At 44.4% G+C, this 17,685-nt stretch overlaps 1 protein-coding gene across 3 annotated transcripts; it reads right to left on the reverse strand.

The window, feature by feature from the left end:
* Positions 1-371: 371 nt before the first annotated feature.
* Positions 372-17,640, reverse strand: LOC118779775 (scm-like with four MBT domains protein 1). 3 transcript variants are annotated; one of them, XM_036532016.1, is made up of 21 exons: positions 17,410-17,640; positions 11,314-11,390; positions 11,120-11,214; positions 10,356-10,596; positions 10,145-10,233; positions 9,695-9,947; positions 9,110-9,207; positions 8,427-8,528; positions 7,666-7,825; positions 6,933-7,015; positions 6,373-6,499; positions 6,116-6,229; positions 5,857-5,899; positions 5,680-5,744; positions 5,413-5,555; positions 4,947-5,056; positions 4,305-4,480; positions 3,851-4,029; positions 3,411-3,656; positions 2,957-3,085; positions 372-2,546 (listed from the first exon to the last, which is right to left on the reverse strand). In XM_036532016.1, the coding sequence occupies exons 2-21, from the start codon at positions 11,336-11,338 to the stop codon at positions 2,406-2,408; spliced, it is 2,619 nt and encodes an 872-aa protein (XP_036387909.1). In that variant the 5' UTR covers positions 11,339-11,390; positions 17,410-17,640; the 3' UTR covers positions 372-2,405. The 3 variants fall into 3 exon arrangements, with proteins under 3 accessions (XP_036387909.1, XP_036387908.1, XP_036387907.1); XM_036532015.1 differs by having other exon boundaries at positions 5,413-5,552; positions 5,680-5,747; XM_036532014.1 differs by having other exon boundaries at positions 5,680-5,747.
* Positions 17,641-17,685: the final 45 nt, after the last annotated feature.

The raw sequence follows: 17,685 nt of genomic DNA on the forward strand, positions 1-17,685 counted from the left end.
AATTCCCAGTGCCTGTGAGTCTTACGATACAAAGTTCGAGTTTGATTTTTACAGTCTATACAGCTGGTTTCTGGCTAGGCTCTCGTGTGAATAATTCTTAAGGATGTTTGGATAACAGCATTAAGACTATTTTGGGATGGTGGGATGCAGTGATTCACTACTGCCATTTTCCTTTAGGTTATTTTCTTTATTTACAAGTGGCCCCAACCACTCCCACATGCACTATTCCATTCAGAGCCATGCCCTTCAGACAGGGTGTCCCAGAATTAAACAGAAATCACTCACTGAGATACAATTCAGTTTTTAAAAATGTATTTTCTACATTTTGGTTTTAAATAGCAATCATATTCCACACATACAGTTTTATTTACATACACATATCAAACCAATCATTTCATTGCTTTGACAGCACTCTCCCTGTTATCATGTAGTCTTCATATCAGAGAACAGGGAAATGAAAGCAAACAGCAGGAAGTAAGAGTTTTCCATGAATAAGTAATTCATCATTGCAGTACAGAAACACCGCACTGTCAACACCCCATGTTAGCACATGTAAAACTAGAAGAAATAAAAGGTAGACCATCAAGGGTAAATTGTGCTTAACTGAACAAATGAACAAATTCTTCCATCACATTTCCCTGAACACAGGGTCATAACAGTGTAGACTCTGCTCCCAATATGATCCTGCAACATTATCTAACAGCGATGTCCTAATGCCATTATATGACAGTGCATGGTCACCCATCAGGCCATCACATGCTGACACAAGTATGCAGCCAGCTGGGGGTAAATAAAAAAATCACATATTCTGTCCCTTCAAAAATAATACTAAGATGAACATAAATATTTGACATTGTAATGGGTGGTGGTATTGGTGGCGCTGGGGGGAGTGGTCGCTAAACTAGGTCCCATCCCATTTTGTCGGACACCAAGTCACACTAGTTTGAGATCTGTCTGTCAACAGAAAAAAAAAATTAGTGTGAAAGGGTACGTAAAAGTTTTATAAACATAACACACTGAAAGCCTGTTTTTACACACCGAGTTTTTAAAATTGTATTTACCATTCCTGCCTTTTAAACATTTTTTACTCAATAAAGAAGATAACTGATCAATAGTAATCTCCTTCCAGTGCAAGCGACTGCTTCTGTCCCCCTTCCAGAGAGAAAACATTCCTGGGTTTGAAGAGATGACAGGCTTGGTGGAAGACCTCATAACCATGGGGTTGAGCTGATCATCAAAATAACTCTAACACAATAAAGACAAAGTTCATACTTTCTTCGAAATAAAATGAGGCAACACTACAGAAATGATTAGAATCAAAGCGTTCTCTTTTCCAAGATCTGATTGGACAGACTGTTGCCAAAACAAATGCCCATCTCCATTGCTGGATTCTATACATTGTGCTCCTTCCAACCCTTAAAACTCAGTGTTATTGCACTATGGTTTCAGAGTTAAGGAATCCATGCAGCATAGCTGTATGGGGAAATGGAGAAGGTGTGATAGTTGGAAATAAAAAAATCACCATTTTACATTCTGATGTAATTCACATTATTGCAGGAAAGTACACTGTAGATGACAAATGCATACAGTAGCTGTGTCATGACATGGTCATATCCCTGTGATAATTTTATAACCCTGTTACAAAATTAGAGACAGTGTAAGAACACTGTGGCCTTTGTCACTATGTCCATTTAAGGATTTATTAACACTGTCATTGTCAGCAAGTCAACGCCGCTACCAAATAAATGCAATGGCAAAAACATTATTTCCTGTGATGCTGATAATGACAGAGTTGTCTCTAAAAGGAAACCAAGCAGCTTCCATGCATGTGCTACGATAACACTGATTGCTTCAAAAAACACAAAACATTGTATTTACTGACTGGTACTGTAATTAAGCCTATGTACAGACTGCAGACTGTTCAAATTCATGCCACAAAACACAACCTGACTGCACTGTTCAAGGAGACCCTTCAGAAATGTATAGTAACTGTACAAGTTATTAAAACCCCCCACAAAAATTCCTCTGTGTACACATTGTTTACCAAAAACAAGGTCTTCCATGAAATAAAGATGTCCCTTTCCCTAATTTGAGCCCTTTTGTACCTGGAATCTTTTTGCTCAATCTCAGAGGTGTTATAAAAAAAAATAAACAAATGGCTTCTTCTCCTTCCAGGATAGCCTGTTGAGAGATGTAGACCCTGAATTACAGGCATTGTCTGCATGTTTCAAAATCACAATCATGTTTCCCCTCTAGTAAGCTCTGACGAGTCATCACACGGATGAAGCAGGGAGTTCCGATCAGCCTGTGTTCTGTGGCACCAAGTGCATGCAGATTGCATGGTCCATGAGCCATGAGGTGGGCACCTTATTGCCTTGTTATGCCCTTTCCAGTCTCTGGCGCCCTCAGCTGGCAAACTGCTGGTAAAATGCCAGCTTGACCCTCTCAATGTGGTGGCATAGCTTAATAGCCGGGCCCAGCTTCAGGTCCATGCACTCCTGCACTGTTGGCAAGGTCAGTAGGAGCAGGGCCTGTCCATCAATCTCCTGACATCACACAAACACACACTGTTAGAAGCACTGTTTACAGAGAAAGTCACAGTAATTGACACTTAAAGATAGAGCCTAGATGGATAGAGAGCAAGATATAGTAAGAACTACTGAGAGTTATAAAACTACATATGTCAGTGATACTGACTTACAGAGCTACATAAAGTTACTGAGTATTATAGACAGTACCACATATACTGACAGTTCTCAAAACAACTTTTTAAAGTAATCATATCCTGCATGTATACATGAGTGTTTTTTGTCAATGTTAGTATCTGATTTACCAGTCTGTGTGGGTGTGTGTGTGTGTGTGTGTGTGTGTGTGTGTGTGTCAGAGAGAGAACCGGAGACAGAGGGAGAATGAGCGAGTGAGTTAACATGATCAGAGGTCTGTCTCAGAATGCTACCTGGTCCATGAAGATGCGTGCCAGTGGGGCACAGTCTGTGGACCTGATAAATCGCACAACGTCCGTCACACTCCACTCCAGCGGGCTGCTGTCCAAGTGCAGCTTCTGTGGCACCTCACCCCTTGAGCTCTGGGAACAGACACAGCACAGTCCAGATGCAACACAGAGATACAGCACAGTCACGCACCAGGGCATAAATGCACCCACAACACAGTCACATAGCAGAGACTTTGCAGGGTAGTCACACAGTAGAGAGATACAGCACTGTCATACATGGATAAGACTCAGCAAAGTCCCAGAGCAGTTACACGGCTGTCACAACACGGAGGCAAGCTTAGTAGCAGAACACCTTAACGCAAAACATCTACGCAGCAGTGTGGTTACGAGACAAAGCAGGGTTGAATCCCAGCCACACAACCGAGACAGTGAAGAATTCAAGGTGTGAACGCTCTACCTTCGGCGAGGGGGGCTGGTTCTCGTCATCAGAGTAGGAGGGGGAGCGACCTTTGCGGCGACGACGGGAGGGGCGAGGCGTCGCAGCAGGGGAGGGAGAAAGGGAGGGGGAGGGGGAAGGGGAAGGGGGCTGAGACTTCCTCTCCGAGAGCTCGGAGTCACCCAGCTGCTCGTCCTGCGGCTCGGAGCTGGAGTCTTCGCTCAGGGAATCAACCTCATCCAGATCCTCCTCATCCTCACAACTGCCCTGTGTGCGGGTGTGACGAGGTCATTTAAGTTGCTGCATGACAGCAAAAGGAACCACTGTGTCTGTTTATTGTTAATGCTCAGTCTCCATGTGTGTATAGGTATGAGCGTGTGTATGTGTGTAGAGGGATACGGGATTGACTGTTTGCCTCTGTCTGTGTGGAAGTGGAAGTATGGAAGGTCTGCATGCAGTACCTGTGGGGAGCCAGCAGGGGTGCTGTCTAGTGATGCCGAGGAGCGTTTCTTCTTGTGGACAAAGTAGTGTTTCCTCCTCTTCCTCTTCCTGCCTCGCCTCTTCATCCCACCCTCCAAGTTTGTGTGCCCACCTGGTGGGCGGCCAACACGCTTGGTCTTCTTTTTACCATAGTAATGGGCTACAGAACACACACAAATATATACAGGAGCCATGTCATTACACAGTTAGAGAGTAAGAAATATAAGAAAGAGAACACGCTGTCCACATTGAATTGAGTTTTCAGGTTGTAACAGTCAGAGTAAAACCAGCGTCTGCATTTGGTGTGTGTGCATCTGGAGTAGGCACCATTTATGAGAGGTATAAACAGAGACGGAGGCCAGGTTTTCTGTGGCATTAAATACATTTGATAACCGGAGGGATGGGCAAAGTGAGACAAATGGCAGTGGTACTGACTGTATTTGGTCTTGGTAAGCACAGAGCAATTCTCCGAACATTGTTCCAGAACCATGCGTGGTCCAAATAGGTTGGGACAGCACTCCAGTTTGATGCAGGTTTTCCTACAGAACTCCGCCACCCGGTCTGCTGTGCGCACGATCTCCACTGTGGCCCGGTAGCTCTTTCCCTTGTATCTGCAGGCCAGAAACACAGAAGCCGAGTCAGTCCAGAATGCAGTCCACTTACAGCTCGGTGCATTTCAGAGCTCAAACAGCAGCGCAACTAATTCACTTAAACAGAGACTTCACTACGGAAACTGGAAAACACCACCCAGAATTTTAAATATCGACAAAAGACATGTCATGTAATCAGCACAAGTGACTTACAAATAACACATTTCAACCCCTTTGAACTTACATGCACAACTTTTGCACGCTGTAAACTAGAGTCATACTTCAGCACAAAACAAACATTTCTAAGTCTGGATTTAAGCACAAAATGACATTGTGCTGTCAAACACAGCTGAGGTTCAGTGTAGTTCAGCAAGGTTTACTCTAGTTAAGTAAGGCTTAGTGCAGTTCAGCAGGGGTTAGTATGGTTCAGTAAGGCTTCAGAAAGGCTTAGTGTTGTTTAATCTGGTAGAGTAAAGCATTTCCTCACTTGGCCTTGAGCACCTCCCCCTGGCCATGCCAGCGCGCCTCCTCATCCAGCTGCAGCTCACGCAGCACGCGACTCGGCTTGTAGGCGGCGTTGATCAGGAGTGTCAGCACCTGGGGAGAGAAGAGGAGGGGGGGAGGGAAACAGACAGGGGTGAGAGAAAAGATGGATTGAGAGGAGAGAAAAGGATTGGGAGAAAGGGACAGCAGAGAGGGAAGAAAGGGAGGAAGACAGTGAAGGAAAGGAAGAGTGCGGATGGGAAAAGAGAGAAGGATGGAGAGAGATATGGGGAGGGAAGAGAGAGAAGGGAGGAAAGTGAGAGTGATAGAAAGAAAAGGGATTGAGGAGATGGCATGAGGAATGGTGGGGAAACAGGGAGGAATATGTCAGAGTGTGAAATCGAGTGTGCCATTCCATCAGGGCACACATAAACAATGCATGTTCCAGTGCACTCAGATTCTCCTCTCACCTCCTTCAGAACCAGCACACAGTTACCGGGCCCAACGCACTGTGGCAGTTCTGCGATGCGGCCCTTGTTCAGGTACGGTCCAGAGAAACAACGGTGGTTGAAGTAGATTTTGGGACAGCAGTACTTTCCATTGCCCTGTCCTGCTGCAACAGAGACCAGAACCAGAGAGAAAAAGGGGATGTTATAACATGCTGATGCTCTTTACCTATATAGAGAAGAGCCAAAAAAGGAAAAAAAAAGCTCTGTGAGGATCTCCAGGAGACCCACCATTCTCTGATTGGCTGTTCACTTGCTGCTTCAGTGCTTCAGGAGGTGTAGGTCTCGGCAGGGTTCTGCTGCAAAATTAAATGGTCACAGGGCTAGAAACCTGGGCTACATCACTGATTTAAAATGAAAGAAACAAGGGCTACTGTATTTGCTGCCCCCAGTCTCTGTAACACTCACTGCTTTGCTGGCTGTACCACTGCGATCTTCCTCTGCTTCTGAACTACAAAGACAACACATGATAAATGTCAAACACAACAAACTTTTTTATCATTCTTTCATTCACTTGACAGTGACACAACAATACGGCTGTCATGTTCTGTAGCATTTATGTCAGTACACACCTGGGTATTCAAATTATAGTAAATTATAAGTGACTTGCTCAACATTGTGCTGCAGGCAGAGAATGGGCATAGCTACCCCTCTTTTGAATACTGACCTGGGGGCTTCCGTGGGTGACGGAGGGAGTAGCCATTGGTTTCACACCAGCTGACTGGAAAGATATCCATCGAGTCAACATGGACAATCACTTCTGAAATTGGCTGCTTCAACCCTACACACACACACAGATGCAGACATACAGACAGACAGAGAGACACACAGATGCAGAGGGAGCAATGTGGTAAGTTTTTTTCCATCAGGATAATACTGCCACACAACCAGGTGGCAGATACAGCACTGCCTACTGCCTCTCACCTTCCAAGCGCAGCCAGATGTGTTGACCTCTGACCTTGGTGACTGTTGCCACATGGATGTGCTCTGGGGAGAGGGGGTTCACTGCTTCCAGCTTCATTGATTCCTTGAAACAGTGATCAGACTGTTCCTGAGAGAGAGAAAGAAAGAGAAAGAGAGAGAGAGAGAGAGAGAGAAAGAGAGAGAGAGTTATAGAAACAGCATAATGGAGAGAGGGGTAAGGAGGGAGAATAAGGGATCAAGACAGTGAGTAAAAGACAATGAAAAAGAGAGGGAGACTAAGAGCACATGGTTGTGTCAGTGTGATTAGGCGAGCTAGGCATCCAGTATGCCTCACTCAGCGTACACATCAGTGCATCTTCTCAGACATTCATCAGTCTATTGTACCAGTCAGTCCATCATTCCCTGGGTCAACTGGTCCATTGTGCCACTCAATGTATCAGAGTATGAACTGAACTGACATCAGACAGTGTGGGATCCTCCCCAGCATGACAGTGCATTTGTGTGTGAGGATGAGGCCATCCAAGACCCAGTCTGGCCGTCTGTTTGTCTGCCTGACTCACAGTGGGGAAGCAGTGTTGTGGTGCAGCCTCCGCCTCGCACTGCTTCAGGTAATCCGCCCAGTCAAAGTCCTGCCCCTGATACCCTACAAATGCAAGGGCAAAGATACAGGTGAATACACGCAGATAGCGGAAAATACACCGGGACATTTTGTTAGATACAGTCAGATGGTAATAACTCTGCTGTGATGCAGCCATAACACTCAGCACAGAAGTGTGAATGTATGGACTGCAGCCAGTCATAACTAGACTCCACCTAAGAAGCATGGAGAGCATTTTTGAGAACAGCTGCAAATATCAGTGCAAGTTTAAGTATTTTTGAAATATATTTAAAACATCCACAGAAATCTAGCTTCTTTTGAGTGGGGACCTTCCTGATTGGTTCCTACTGTGTCACTCACCCATACAATAATGAGGTAACAGAAATATAAAAGAGACACTGTGTATTGTTCCTATTGTAAAATGACTAGCACATACAATATGTGCAGACATAACCACTGTTCCCACTCATCACACTAAAAACCTATCATTCAGGGTGCTGTGGCTGGGAAAGGCTTGCTCTCAGGCCAATGTGATAATGTTACTGCTGTGAGTGATCAGAAACTCCACTGAAAGCTCTACTCATGACAATACTAAAATTATTAGGCTCAAAGCCCATCCTGTAAAAAAGGTGTGCAACACTCTAATTTGCCAAAAACCTGGGGGGTGGGGGGTATTGTCATCCTGGGACACTCACCCGGTGGGGGGCTGAGCTGCACCCCGTTTTTGAGGCTCCACTGCACAGGGAAGATCCCTGGGCTGTCCCGGTGGCAAAGGAAGGAGGGGCCGTGCTTCCTCAGCCCTGCATCCTCCCGCAGGTCATCAATCTCCACCAGGAAATACTGCTCACTGAACACCTGAACGAGGCAAACAGGACACTTTTAAACCTAGTGCAACATGTCAGTACAGTGCCACTGTCCCCATAGTCATTAGTTAGCAACCAAACACCTCTAACAGGCTAGGGATCAGTGCCAAACACTGTGACATCTAATGTTAGTGACAAAAGAGTGAGGCTTCATAATCTCTGATATAACTGGAACTATCATGTGTTACTGGTGACTCAATGGCCTACGTCATTTTGCTGATAAAAGACAAAAGCCTTTTGACTGCATCCTGCACATCAATAGTTGGTCAGCTGATGGTAGCTCCTCCTACCTACAGACTTAAAGGTGTCCCACTGGGACATTCCTCTAAAATCAAGTACAGATTGATATAATTTATTTTGTACAGCATCACCAAATGTGATATTCCCTTTGCTGGTCATTTGTCACTGCTAGTCTACATCTTTAATTGTGTAGTTAACTGTTAATATGTACCACACACCATGAAGAACTCTGGCAATTCCTGTCAGGAACACTATACCAGACAAAATTCTGAATGACTGACACTGTCAGAGAACTGTCTTTTAAAGGCTAGCTCCTTCAGTATGACATGGAGGAGAGAACACACATGTGCTACCTTAGTTATGGTGGCTGGACCGATGCAGAAGGGGGCAGCAGGGTCCACAGCTTCCAGTTTCATTCCCTCGGTGAAGCAATGAGCAGCGATCGCTGGCCTGTCCTGAACACATCGAGTAACAACACCAGCATTAACTGAACTGCTGGTTTCGGCACAGGTGCATAGACAGAGGTCTATTCTGGGGCTTCTCTTTAAGCAACTGATCTGCACACTGTGGGAAAATTAGTAACAATTGAGGGTTTCACATAATTAGAATGTTTCAACTGACACCATCTAAGAGACACACGTTGCCAGGTCAAAATGTCCAGATAAAGTGAAATGAGAACAGATTGACTTTTTTTGTACCCGCAACCTTTTTCTTTTCAGTGTGTTTCCTATTCAATTACAGATCACACTGTCTGAAACCCTATACTGCTGTTTATTTTCTCGCAGTGTGCAGATGGCTTTCTAAATGACTGAGTCCTGAGCAGATTCATGCAGTATGGAAACATACTCTCTATTAGCACTGAGGAGCCATTAAGCACCTATCTGTTACTCAGATCAAATTTCAGATTTGCCTTTTTTACTCTCTTGCTCTCCCAAGAGGAAATCTTCTCCACAGCTACATAACACAGTGCCAATGAACAGCATAAACAGAATCACAACTTTACAGTCCCATCTATGCAACTATCTACAGGATGTACCCTAAAGAGCTCCTCTGTGATGGCGCCCTCTTGTGGTTGGGTATCCATTCTCTGCCGAACCTCATCCCATTCCGCCTCACTGCGTAGGCCACGGAGAGCTGCAGAACAGTACAGCACAGGTTTAATACAATAGCGTACAGCTGTCATTTCACTTAAATAACACACAGCGCATATTACCCACACAGCACACACAACAGATGTGAAGGGTGAAACACAAGAGACAAGAGTAGCATGCATGCTTCTAGCACACACGCATACCTAAACACCACAAGACAGACAGACAGAACCTATAAGCTTGTCAAACCTGCAAGTGGATGAAAGCCACAAACACAAGTATGGTGTGTTTATAGTCTATATATCATGGAGCTGCTCTTTAATTTAGGGAGATCTCCAGAATTTTATGACTTGAACTATAATATGATTTTTGCGCCAAATTCAGTCACATTATGGATTTGCCTCTTCATTTACCAAGTGGTCAGTTTAAGTCATATCAGTCATTGTAATGTTGCACAGCGCAGTAGTAATGAGGCCTAGCAACAGAGAAAAGCCGTGTTTGCACAGTTCTTGTAATGTTCTAATACTGACCAGCAGGGGGCGTGAGTGTGCAGCCGTGTTCTTTTCCCCAGCCCTGGGAGTGCAGAAATGGGTGCAGATAAAAGATCCAGAGCCCAGCCTGCTTGTGGGTGAGCCCCTCTGTGCCGGCGTAGCGGAGACGCAGTCGTCCCCCAATGTTCTCCTCGATCACGGCCCCCCACACTGCCCCTGCATCCTCAGGGTCCTGCAGTTCCACAGTTGAACCTGGGGCCAGCAGGTCCAGAGGATTCTTACCCCGGTGTGGCTGAGAGAAATAGAGGGGGAGGAAACAGAGCAGTCACATGCTTCTGTTGGACCACACAGGGACAGGTTTCCATCATGTCCACCGTCTGCACCAGCGGGCTTTCAAAGGAGGGGTTACTGCTGACACGAGTTGTCAGCTGCCCTCCATATTTCTTCCCCACATATACATCCCCACATGGAACTGCCCCTCTCACTTACCCCCTCCAGCAGGTTAGCAGGAGCACTGCAGGCCTCTGACAGGACCTTTTCCAAGAGGGCTTCCCAGTTCTCGTGCTTCTCACGGACACCTGAAAGAAGAGACACACAACAATGACCACAGTCCAAACTGTACAGACAGTGCTGTTAACCTCTTTTCCTGCTTTGTGTCCACTCTGCTCTCCACCCTTATCCTTTCCAACCCCTCACTTACCCTCGGGGGGTCTCACTGTTCGCCCCTGCTGCCGGCTCCAGCCAATGGGGTGCAGGTCAGCAGTCATGATGTCACACCAGAAGTCTGCCCGACGGTCATCAAGGTAACCCTCATAACGCAGCAACAGTAGCTGTCCACAGGTCGTGATGATGGTGGCTACCCAGAACGCCTCAGGGTCACCCTTTACAGACACCTCCAGCTTCATTCCTGGGCTGAGTCCAGTTTGCAGACTCTGGTCCACCTGGGGGGATGGGGATTTGGTGGGGGCAGAGGCAGGGCTTTGTTATCGACCTTTAATCACTTGTCAGAGGCTCTCATACGAAGTGACTTACAGAACAGAGGTATAAAGGTGGATTTGACGAGGCCACCTGACACACAGTGCATACAGAAAACAGACACATGTGAGCATGTCTGTCATACACAGTGCTATATTAACCACAGCCATGTGGAGCACAGAATACCTGTTACCCTGAAAACCTCCATCAGTGACAAGGCATAATGGTATCCTACAGTAGCAAAGGAAAGCAAAGATTTGAGTGCTATAGCTAGGTAGGGGTGCCAACATGTAGGCTGAAGTGGGATGTTTGTGAGTCTCCAGTGGAGATTGAAGCAGATCTTTCTTTGCAAATTCAAATGAAAGTTCATGATGTTCTAAGTGATGGAAAACCATGGTTTTGGATGGGCATATTCTTAAAAAAAAAATGTCAGCTGTTACAAGAAATCACAGCTTTCTGTAAGAGTTTGTTCGTGAACACAGGACTCACATGTTTGAAGGCATGGTGGGGGACAGATGTAGCCCCATTTTCTTCCAGATACTCATCCCAGTTAAACTCAGAGTCATCTGGCCCTGACCCTCCATCTGAAATATGCACAGCACTTACTTCAATGCACCGTGACAGTAAAACCACAACATCTCTCTCTCTCTCAAGCAACCATATACACATACAGAGAGACTCACCTGAATCCACTGGTTCACCATTCATTGTGGCACCCCCTCCTGGCGTGGTGGTGAAGTCTTACTTCTGCTGGCCTCTCCTGTGAAAGATGGTAAGACATGTGAGCTGTGGAAATGAAAGCGGATGATATGACAGTCCATCCACACCTCTGCGCATCTGTGTCTCTATCCCTTCTCAGCCTGTCCCCTCTCCCTTCATTCTCCTCTGTGCCCCCCCCAAATCTCCTGCATATTGCATACCTTTTTCCCCATTTCTTAACAAGAGTTAAGTAAATCTGTTTGCACTTCACTGTGGTATTAATCTGTGTAAAGCCTATACAAATGGTTATACCAGTACTCTTGCAAAAACTGTATGAATCCAATAAGTTATGCAATCGGAGGGAAGAGAGGCAAAAATAATATAGTAAACCTGATGAAGACCAGCCCACTCATTGCTTCCTCTTCCTCTTTGTCCATAAGGCATCTTTACTAATTACAAGGACATTGAGTCCAAATACAAATACCGAATGCAGCATGGAGACTTAGCAACAAGGGCTCATTCCCATCACTCACCCTGATCTAGCTCCACAAGAGAATAACTGTGAGTACCATCCCTGTGTCTCCACAGAAAAGGAAAATTTAGACCCGCTACATTTCGCAATGCAACAATGGGCACCGTTAAATATATTGTAGATCCCATGTACATGATTCAAACCAAAAAAGATATGGCATTAGCTTCTCAAAACAGACCACACAGAGACACTGAAAGCTCTTGCTTGCCCAGTTTCAAGACAAGTCATCAAACTTTTTGGAGGCTGTGCAAGAGATGGACACCACACACAGCAGGTGTGTGTAGAGTAAACACAGAGAAAGAGAAGAGACAGGCTGATTCACAGCTTACGACTGGTATCCACAGGGAAGCCATAACCCAAGTGCTGTGCTCTGCAGCAGCTGCTGAATGGCTACCAACAGGCCAGCAAACAAAGGGATGGTGGCGGTAGATAGGAGAGAAAGAGCAAAAGGAAAGGGAAAACACATTGAAGATTTTGCTTTTGGGAGTTTGTTACTTTGTTTGGTCTTATTTGAATGGGTTTGAGTGTATGCGTATCTTCCTTGAATTCTGATATTAGGCACAATGTGTTTGTAGGCAATAAAGCAATTCTGCTCTTGAAGACTGTTTGCAATTCCTGTGCTATCAAACATGACAACATAGCTTTTATGATCATTTGACACACCAGTATGCGTGTGAAGACAGTTCCTATCGCTTATTACTCTGTTCCTATGCTTCTTGTTCTTCTTCCTATTTTAAAACGTAAGGCCATCTCATGACAATGGCCTTGTAAGCAGCTCTGACTATGAGTGTCTGTCAAATAAATAAATCCATATGTGTGCTGTGAGGGGGTTCCTGATCCCCCACACAACAGCAAGAAGAAGGGGGGCAGAATTAGGCAGTAGGCTTCCCTCTTCTGACCCCCCACTAGCCTGCCCCTGCTCCTAGCTCAATACAGCCCTTTGGGTTTTTGTGCACCTTTTAAACAGCTGAAAACAGAGGGGCGTGACCCTAAGGCCACTCAACTGATGGAAAGAGGACCATTCCGCTCTGATCAGGAAACCTACACGGAATGCTTAACACACACAGCTTAAGATGGAAAGAAAAAGAACACAAAAAGAAAAAAGTACGAAAAAAAAACACAATATATAAAAACAGAAAAATCGCAATCAAAACAGATTTCTCCCTAATCAGTTCTGACCCCAAGGTGAATTTTAGAAATAAAAAAATGAAAAGAATTGTGTGTTCCTATCAAAGACACTTCATGACTGACCCACAGTGCTAAAGTGAAAAGCGTAAACCTAACGTGCATGAACTACCAAACAGACATATTTAGTATTTACTTGGGCAGACTCCTTAAGTCCAGTTTTCTTCATGTCATTAAAATTGTCAAACTAGCTTTTTTCTAATAAACTCAAAAACAATCCAAACATCCACACAATTAACACAACCCAATCATAACAGATATCATCATTAGAAAAGATAACCTAGACCGACAACACTTATGTCAGGCAAAACAACAATCTAAACACCAACAAACACGAACATACAAACATACACACACAGATTAAAGAACGCACACAAGCACAAACACACTATAACCTAATTATAAGGATCCACACGCTCGCAGCCCATTCATCCACACACAGAGCGTGGTCTAAACACACTGACTCTCCATTCAGACGTGCTGTCAAGCTGTCTTTGTGAGCGCTGATGTCTTTATTAATGTTGAGACGAGCGTCAGACAGCTCGCCGCTGGCAGCTGCTTATTCATTCCGCCTTTCCCACTCGGCCAGGATTAAGAGCAACAGCACGTCCACAGTGTCATTGTACCAAGTGTCACATGCTGGAAGGCCAGGTCTCAACTTAAAGAAAGAGAGAAAGAAAAAGAGCAGTGGGGCACACACAAAGGCAAGTCCCTGGCAAGAGGGATCCAGTCAGTTCTCATTCAAAGTCCTTAAAAAGGCCTGGTCTACATATTGCTTGCAAAATGCAATTATCAGTGATGCGTTCTTGTTTACTTCCACAGTAGATGCCCGCTTGCAAGACGACTTAGACAGCTTATACTTTCTCTACATACTAACCATTTAGACTGCCCTACAGCTTATTGGCCCAGGTCAGGTTAAGTGATAATGGCAGAAGTCCACCTGAGAATCCAACCTTTAACTTTATTGTTGCTAGCCCAGTCTGTTACTCCTTACAAAATCAAACATTTACATTAATAACCTACTCCCACATTTTATACCGTTGTGAGGAGAGGAGGGTTATTTTAGAATGGTCAAGCCCATCTTTATTCTGCTTTCCTTACAAAGAAGCCAGTCAAATTCCAATAAATCCCTGACAACCTCCTTCTCATGACCTGGAGAAAGATAGCTGAGGACTGCTAGCGTTCATTTCAGTCATTCAAAATCAGCAAGCTGTGAGCAAGTTCAAAAAGACAAGCTGAATGCCAGTTAATGCTAAATCCAAGAGACATACTGTAAAAGTGAGATAACAGGTAACATTACTGACATTTATGATTATGCAACTCTTTTACTAGTTAGCAAGTAACAATGGTTGTTTTAGTGTGAAACTAGGGCTACGTTAGCCAAAATGGTAGTTATCTGTGATTGTTAAATTTGTTAGCTCCTAAACTAGGTCTTTCATTATGTAGTTGCAAGGTAGCAACCATCACTCTGGCTTGCTGCTTGGCTTACTGGCACATATAATATTACCTTGAAGGACTTATATGCTACTTCGACATTCAACATTAACTTGTAGACCCAATGAAGGGCAGAAAGCCTTCACTAATGCACAACATATGTAATGCTGCAAGAGCCATGGCAATGCAGTATCAATTCTGAGAGAGGAGGACTGCAGTAAATCACAGTTCATAAAAGGGGAAAATTATAAATTATAAGCACAGACAGTGATTCAGGAGAAGGAACATCAGCAACACAGTGTCTTGAACTGGCCAGAGCTGGACAAAACTGAGGGAGGTCAGAGAGAGAAGAGGCTGGACAGCCAGTCTGAAGCAGGGGAAGAACCAGCCCATAAGCAGACCATTATACACATAGCCAACTCCCATTACAACAACCAAAATGGACCAGAATGAGATTATACAGTTGGCACTTGAGACTAAAAGACTTTATTAGCATAATGCAGATTATGGACTGTAAAAACCCAAAAACACAGGAAGAGGCAGCACTGTTTGTAAAAACAAGCAAGATATAGGAGATGAAAGGGACAAGACTTTTTCATTTTCAGGACTTTTTTTTGGTGTCGCTTCTGTGCTTTTGTCTGCACGTCTGGCACATTCCAGTGCAGTAGCTGCCCCCCTCCAGCCCCAAACTGCACACTCTGGGACAGGAAGACTAACAACTTCCCCCAATTGACACAGAGGTGGCCTCACGAAAACACACATACAAACAACACTCACGGTCTCTACAAGAGAAACAAACCAGCATACACACACTGACACACCTCTCTCTCATACTGAGACACATGTGCACACAAACACAAACATGTGCGTGAACACACACACGCACATGGCTGACACACATGTCTGCATACAGTCATCTGAACACTGAACCTCTTTCCTCTTAATGGATGAACTCCAATACAATCTCAATAAACAATGAAAAGACCACAAGGAGCAAAGACGGCTGTAATGTTGATTACGGACATCTCTAAACGCTACAAGACACTGATGATCAGCCATGGTTTGTGATACAGTCAAATAGAGCATGGCCTCTACATAGCCTCCTAGTAACACACCCCAACAACCACCTTTAGGGGAAACAACATTAAAAAAAAACTATGCACTGGAGAATCTGAGCAATAAAGAATAAAAGGACACAAAACAATAACCTTAATACACACACACTCCCTCTCTCTCTCTGTCTGTCTATCTGTCTGTCTGTCTGTGTGTGTGTGTGTGTGTGTGTGTGTGTGTGTGTGAGAGAGAGAGAGAGAGAGAGAGATTGCAGTTTGAGATCGACTCCTCTCGATTCTAAAGTGTATATAATTAAGTGTCTCAACTGACCATTTATATCTAAATCTGCTCTGTATGTCTACACTCCTGTTCACTAAAGTCTGTGGACAGCCAGTCTTGAGGCTCCGCGCAAACAGGTGTTGCTTGCCCCCCCGCATTCTCAGACGAGGTCACCTTTAATCAGAGACCCGACAGTCGGGTCACAAACACTGACCGATATCGCGGGTTTGATGTTTAATTGTATGCCCACCATAACATGATAAGAATCTGTTTCAATAAATTACCTTGTCCAAACCCTTTCAAATTTAAATCAAACAGTGCTTACAACTTCGGTTATTTTGCAAGCAATCATTATACAAGTCACGTACAGTTTACTATCTGGCGTACGACAAAGCGTAGCTACAAAGTACCTAAAATATTCAACGCTTTGTCGCCCTTCAAGACCTTCCTTTTTGTAAAGCTGACTAGGCTTGTTATAATGACAAACCAATTTCACGCAAAACGTATTACATTTCCTCCTTTTAATTTTCGAAAATGGATTTCGTTGCGTATAATTCGTATGGTATACGGTTAATGTGGGCATAGTAATTAGGAACATGAAGTTTCTTTCTTTCGTTTTGATGTAATGTAAGCTATTACAAAGTATCGTCACTCTGGTACATTCATGTGTCCACCCTCGTGCTGAACACGTTAGCGGTCTCGTGCGACAGCGCGGAGAGGAGGAATTGTAGCCACTGCATGACCAAACTCGTACTGTAGGCTACCGTCGAGATCCAGCTGAAGAAATAAGGCAAAGAGCGTGTCGCAATTCCACAACTGATGCCAGGATTAAACTATAACTAGGGAAGTCTTCACAAGTTACATAACTTGAAGTGTAAACATAATCGACTAGACTATTGTGACAGGGAAAATGCTGCATGTTCATAGTTGATGATGGACATGTAGGCTACATAAATCTTTACACATATACTGTATCTAGTAACTTAATGCGAAAATACACGTTTAAATATTTATATCTTGAAATTATTTGTGTTACGTGGATTTTAAAACGACGAAATTGTAGAAACAACACAAGAGATGACTCGTTGACTAGCTTCATAATTAGCCGAGTTTGAGTTCTCATCTACACGTCCAGTACTGAAGGTATTTTGATAACAGTGGGCAGTATATTCAGCTCGCTGCCTAATTTCAGGGCTGTCAGGTCGCAGACACAGCTACCTATCGCCCAACTTAGACAGAAAAAGCACTTCGATCACAAGCACTGACTACTGAAAAAGAGAGGAAATAAAACATATAAACACGACTCTTCTAAAAATCATTCTGGTCCTTTCCACGCGGATCAATTCTTGAAAAGCACGTAGAAACAATCCTTGTTCAGCGCTGCCTCGGAACACGGTGTTCAACGCTTGTGACCAAGTTACTGAAACGTCAGAGCTTGTGCTATGCAATAAGGGCGCTTGTACTCGATTGAGCCTAATACAGCTTTTTAGACACGGGAAAAAGGACCCAGACGCCACTAAAAAGCACGAAAACACGTTCATCCGTTAGCACAAACTGTGCTCTGTGTAAGTAATTTGTCCTAAAATGCGTGTCTCACCTGTTCTAAGTTTTTCCACGTCGATTTCAGATGCCGTTTCCCCGTTTGCCTCGTCGTTCGCAGCCTCATTCCAATATGGCACGATAACCACTGCGCATGCCCAGCCGCCTAAATACACATCCACTTTTCTGAACTGTGTTGCCAAAACGTCCTCGTTTTCGCGCGGTGGAACAAGACTTCGGAAGAATCAGTTACACGCTATACTGAATCACGAAGGTCATATTTTTATCCAAGGAAAGGAAAAAATCGCGTTTCCTGACGGTTATATTTTGCTTT

The sequence above is a fragment of the Megalops cyprinoides genome, chromosome 6, assembly GCF_013368585.1.
Source record: "Megalops cyprinoides isolate fMegCyp1 chromosome 6, fMegCyp1.pri, whole genome shotgun sequence".
NCBI classification, from domain to species: domain Eukaryota; kingdom Metazoa; phylum Chordata; class Actinopteri; order Elopiformes; family Megalopidae; genus Megalops; species Megalops cyprinoides.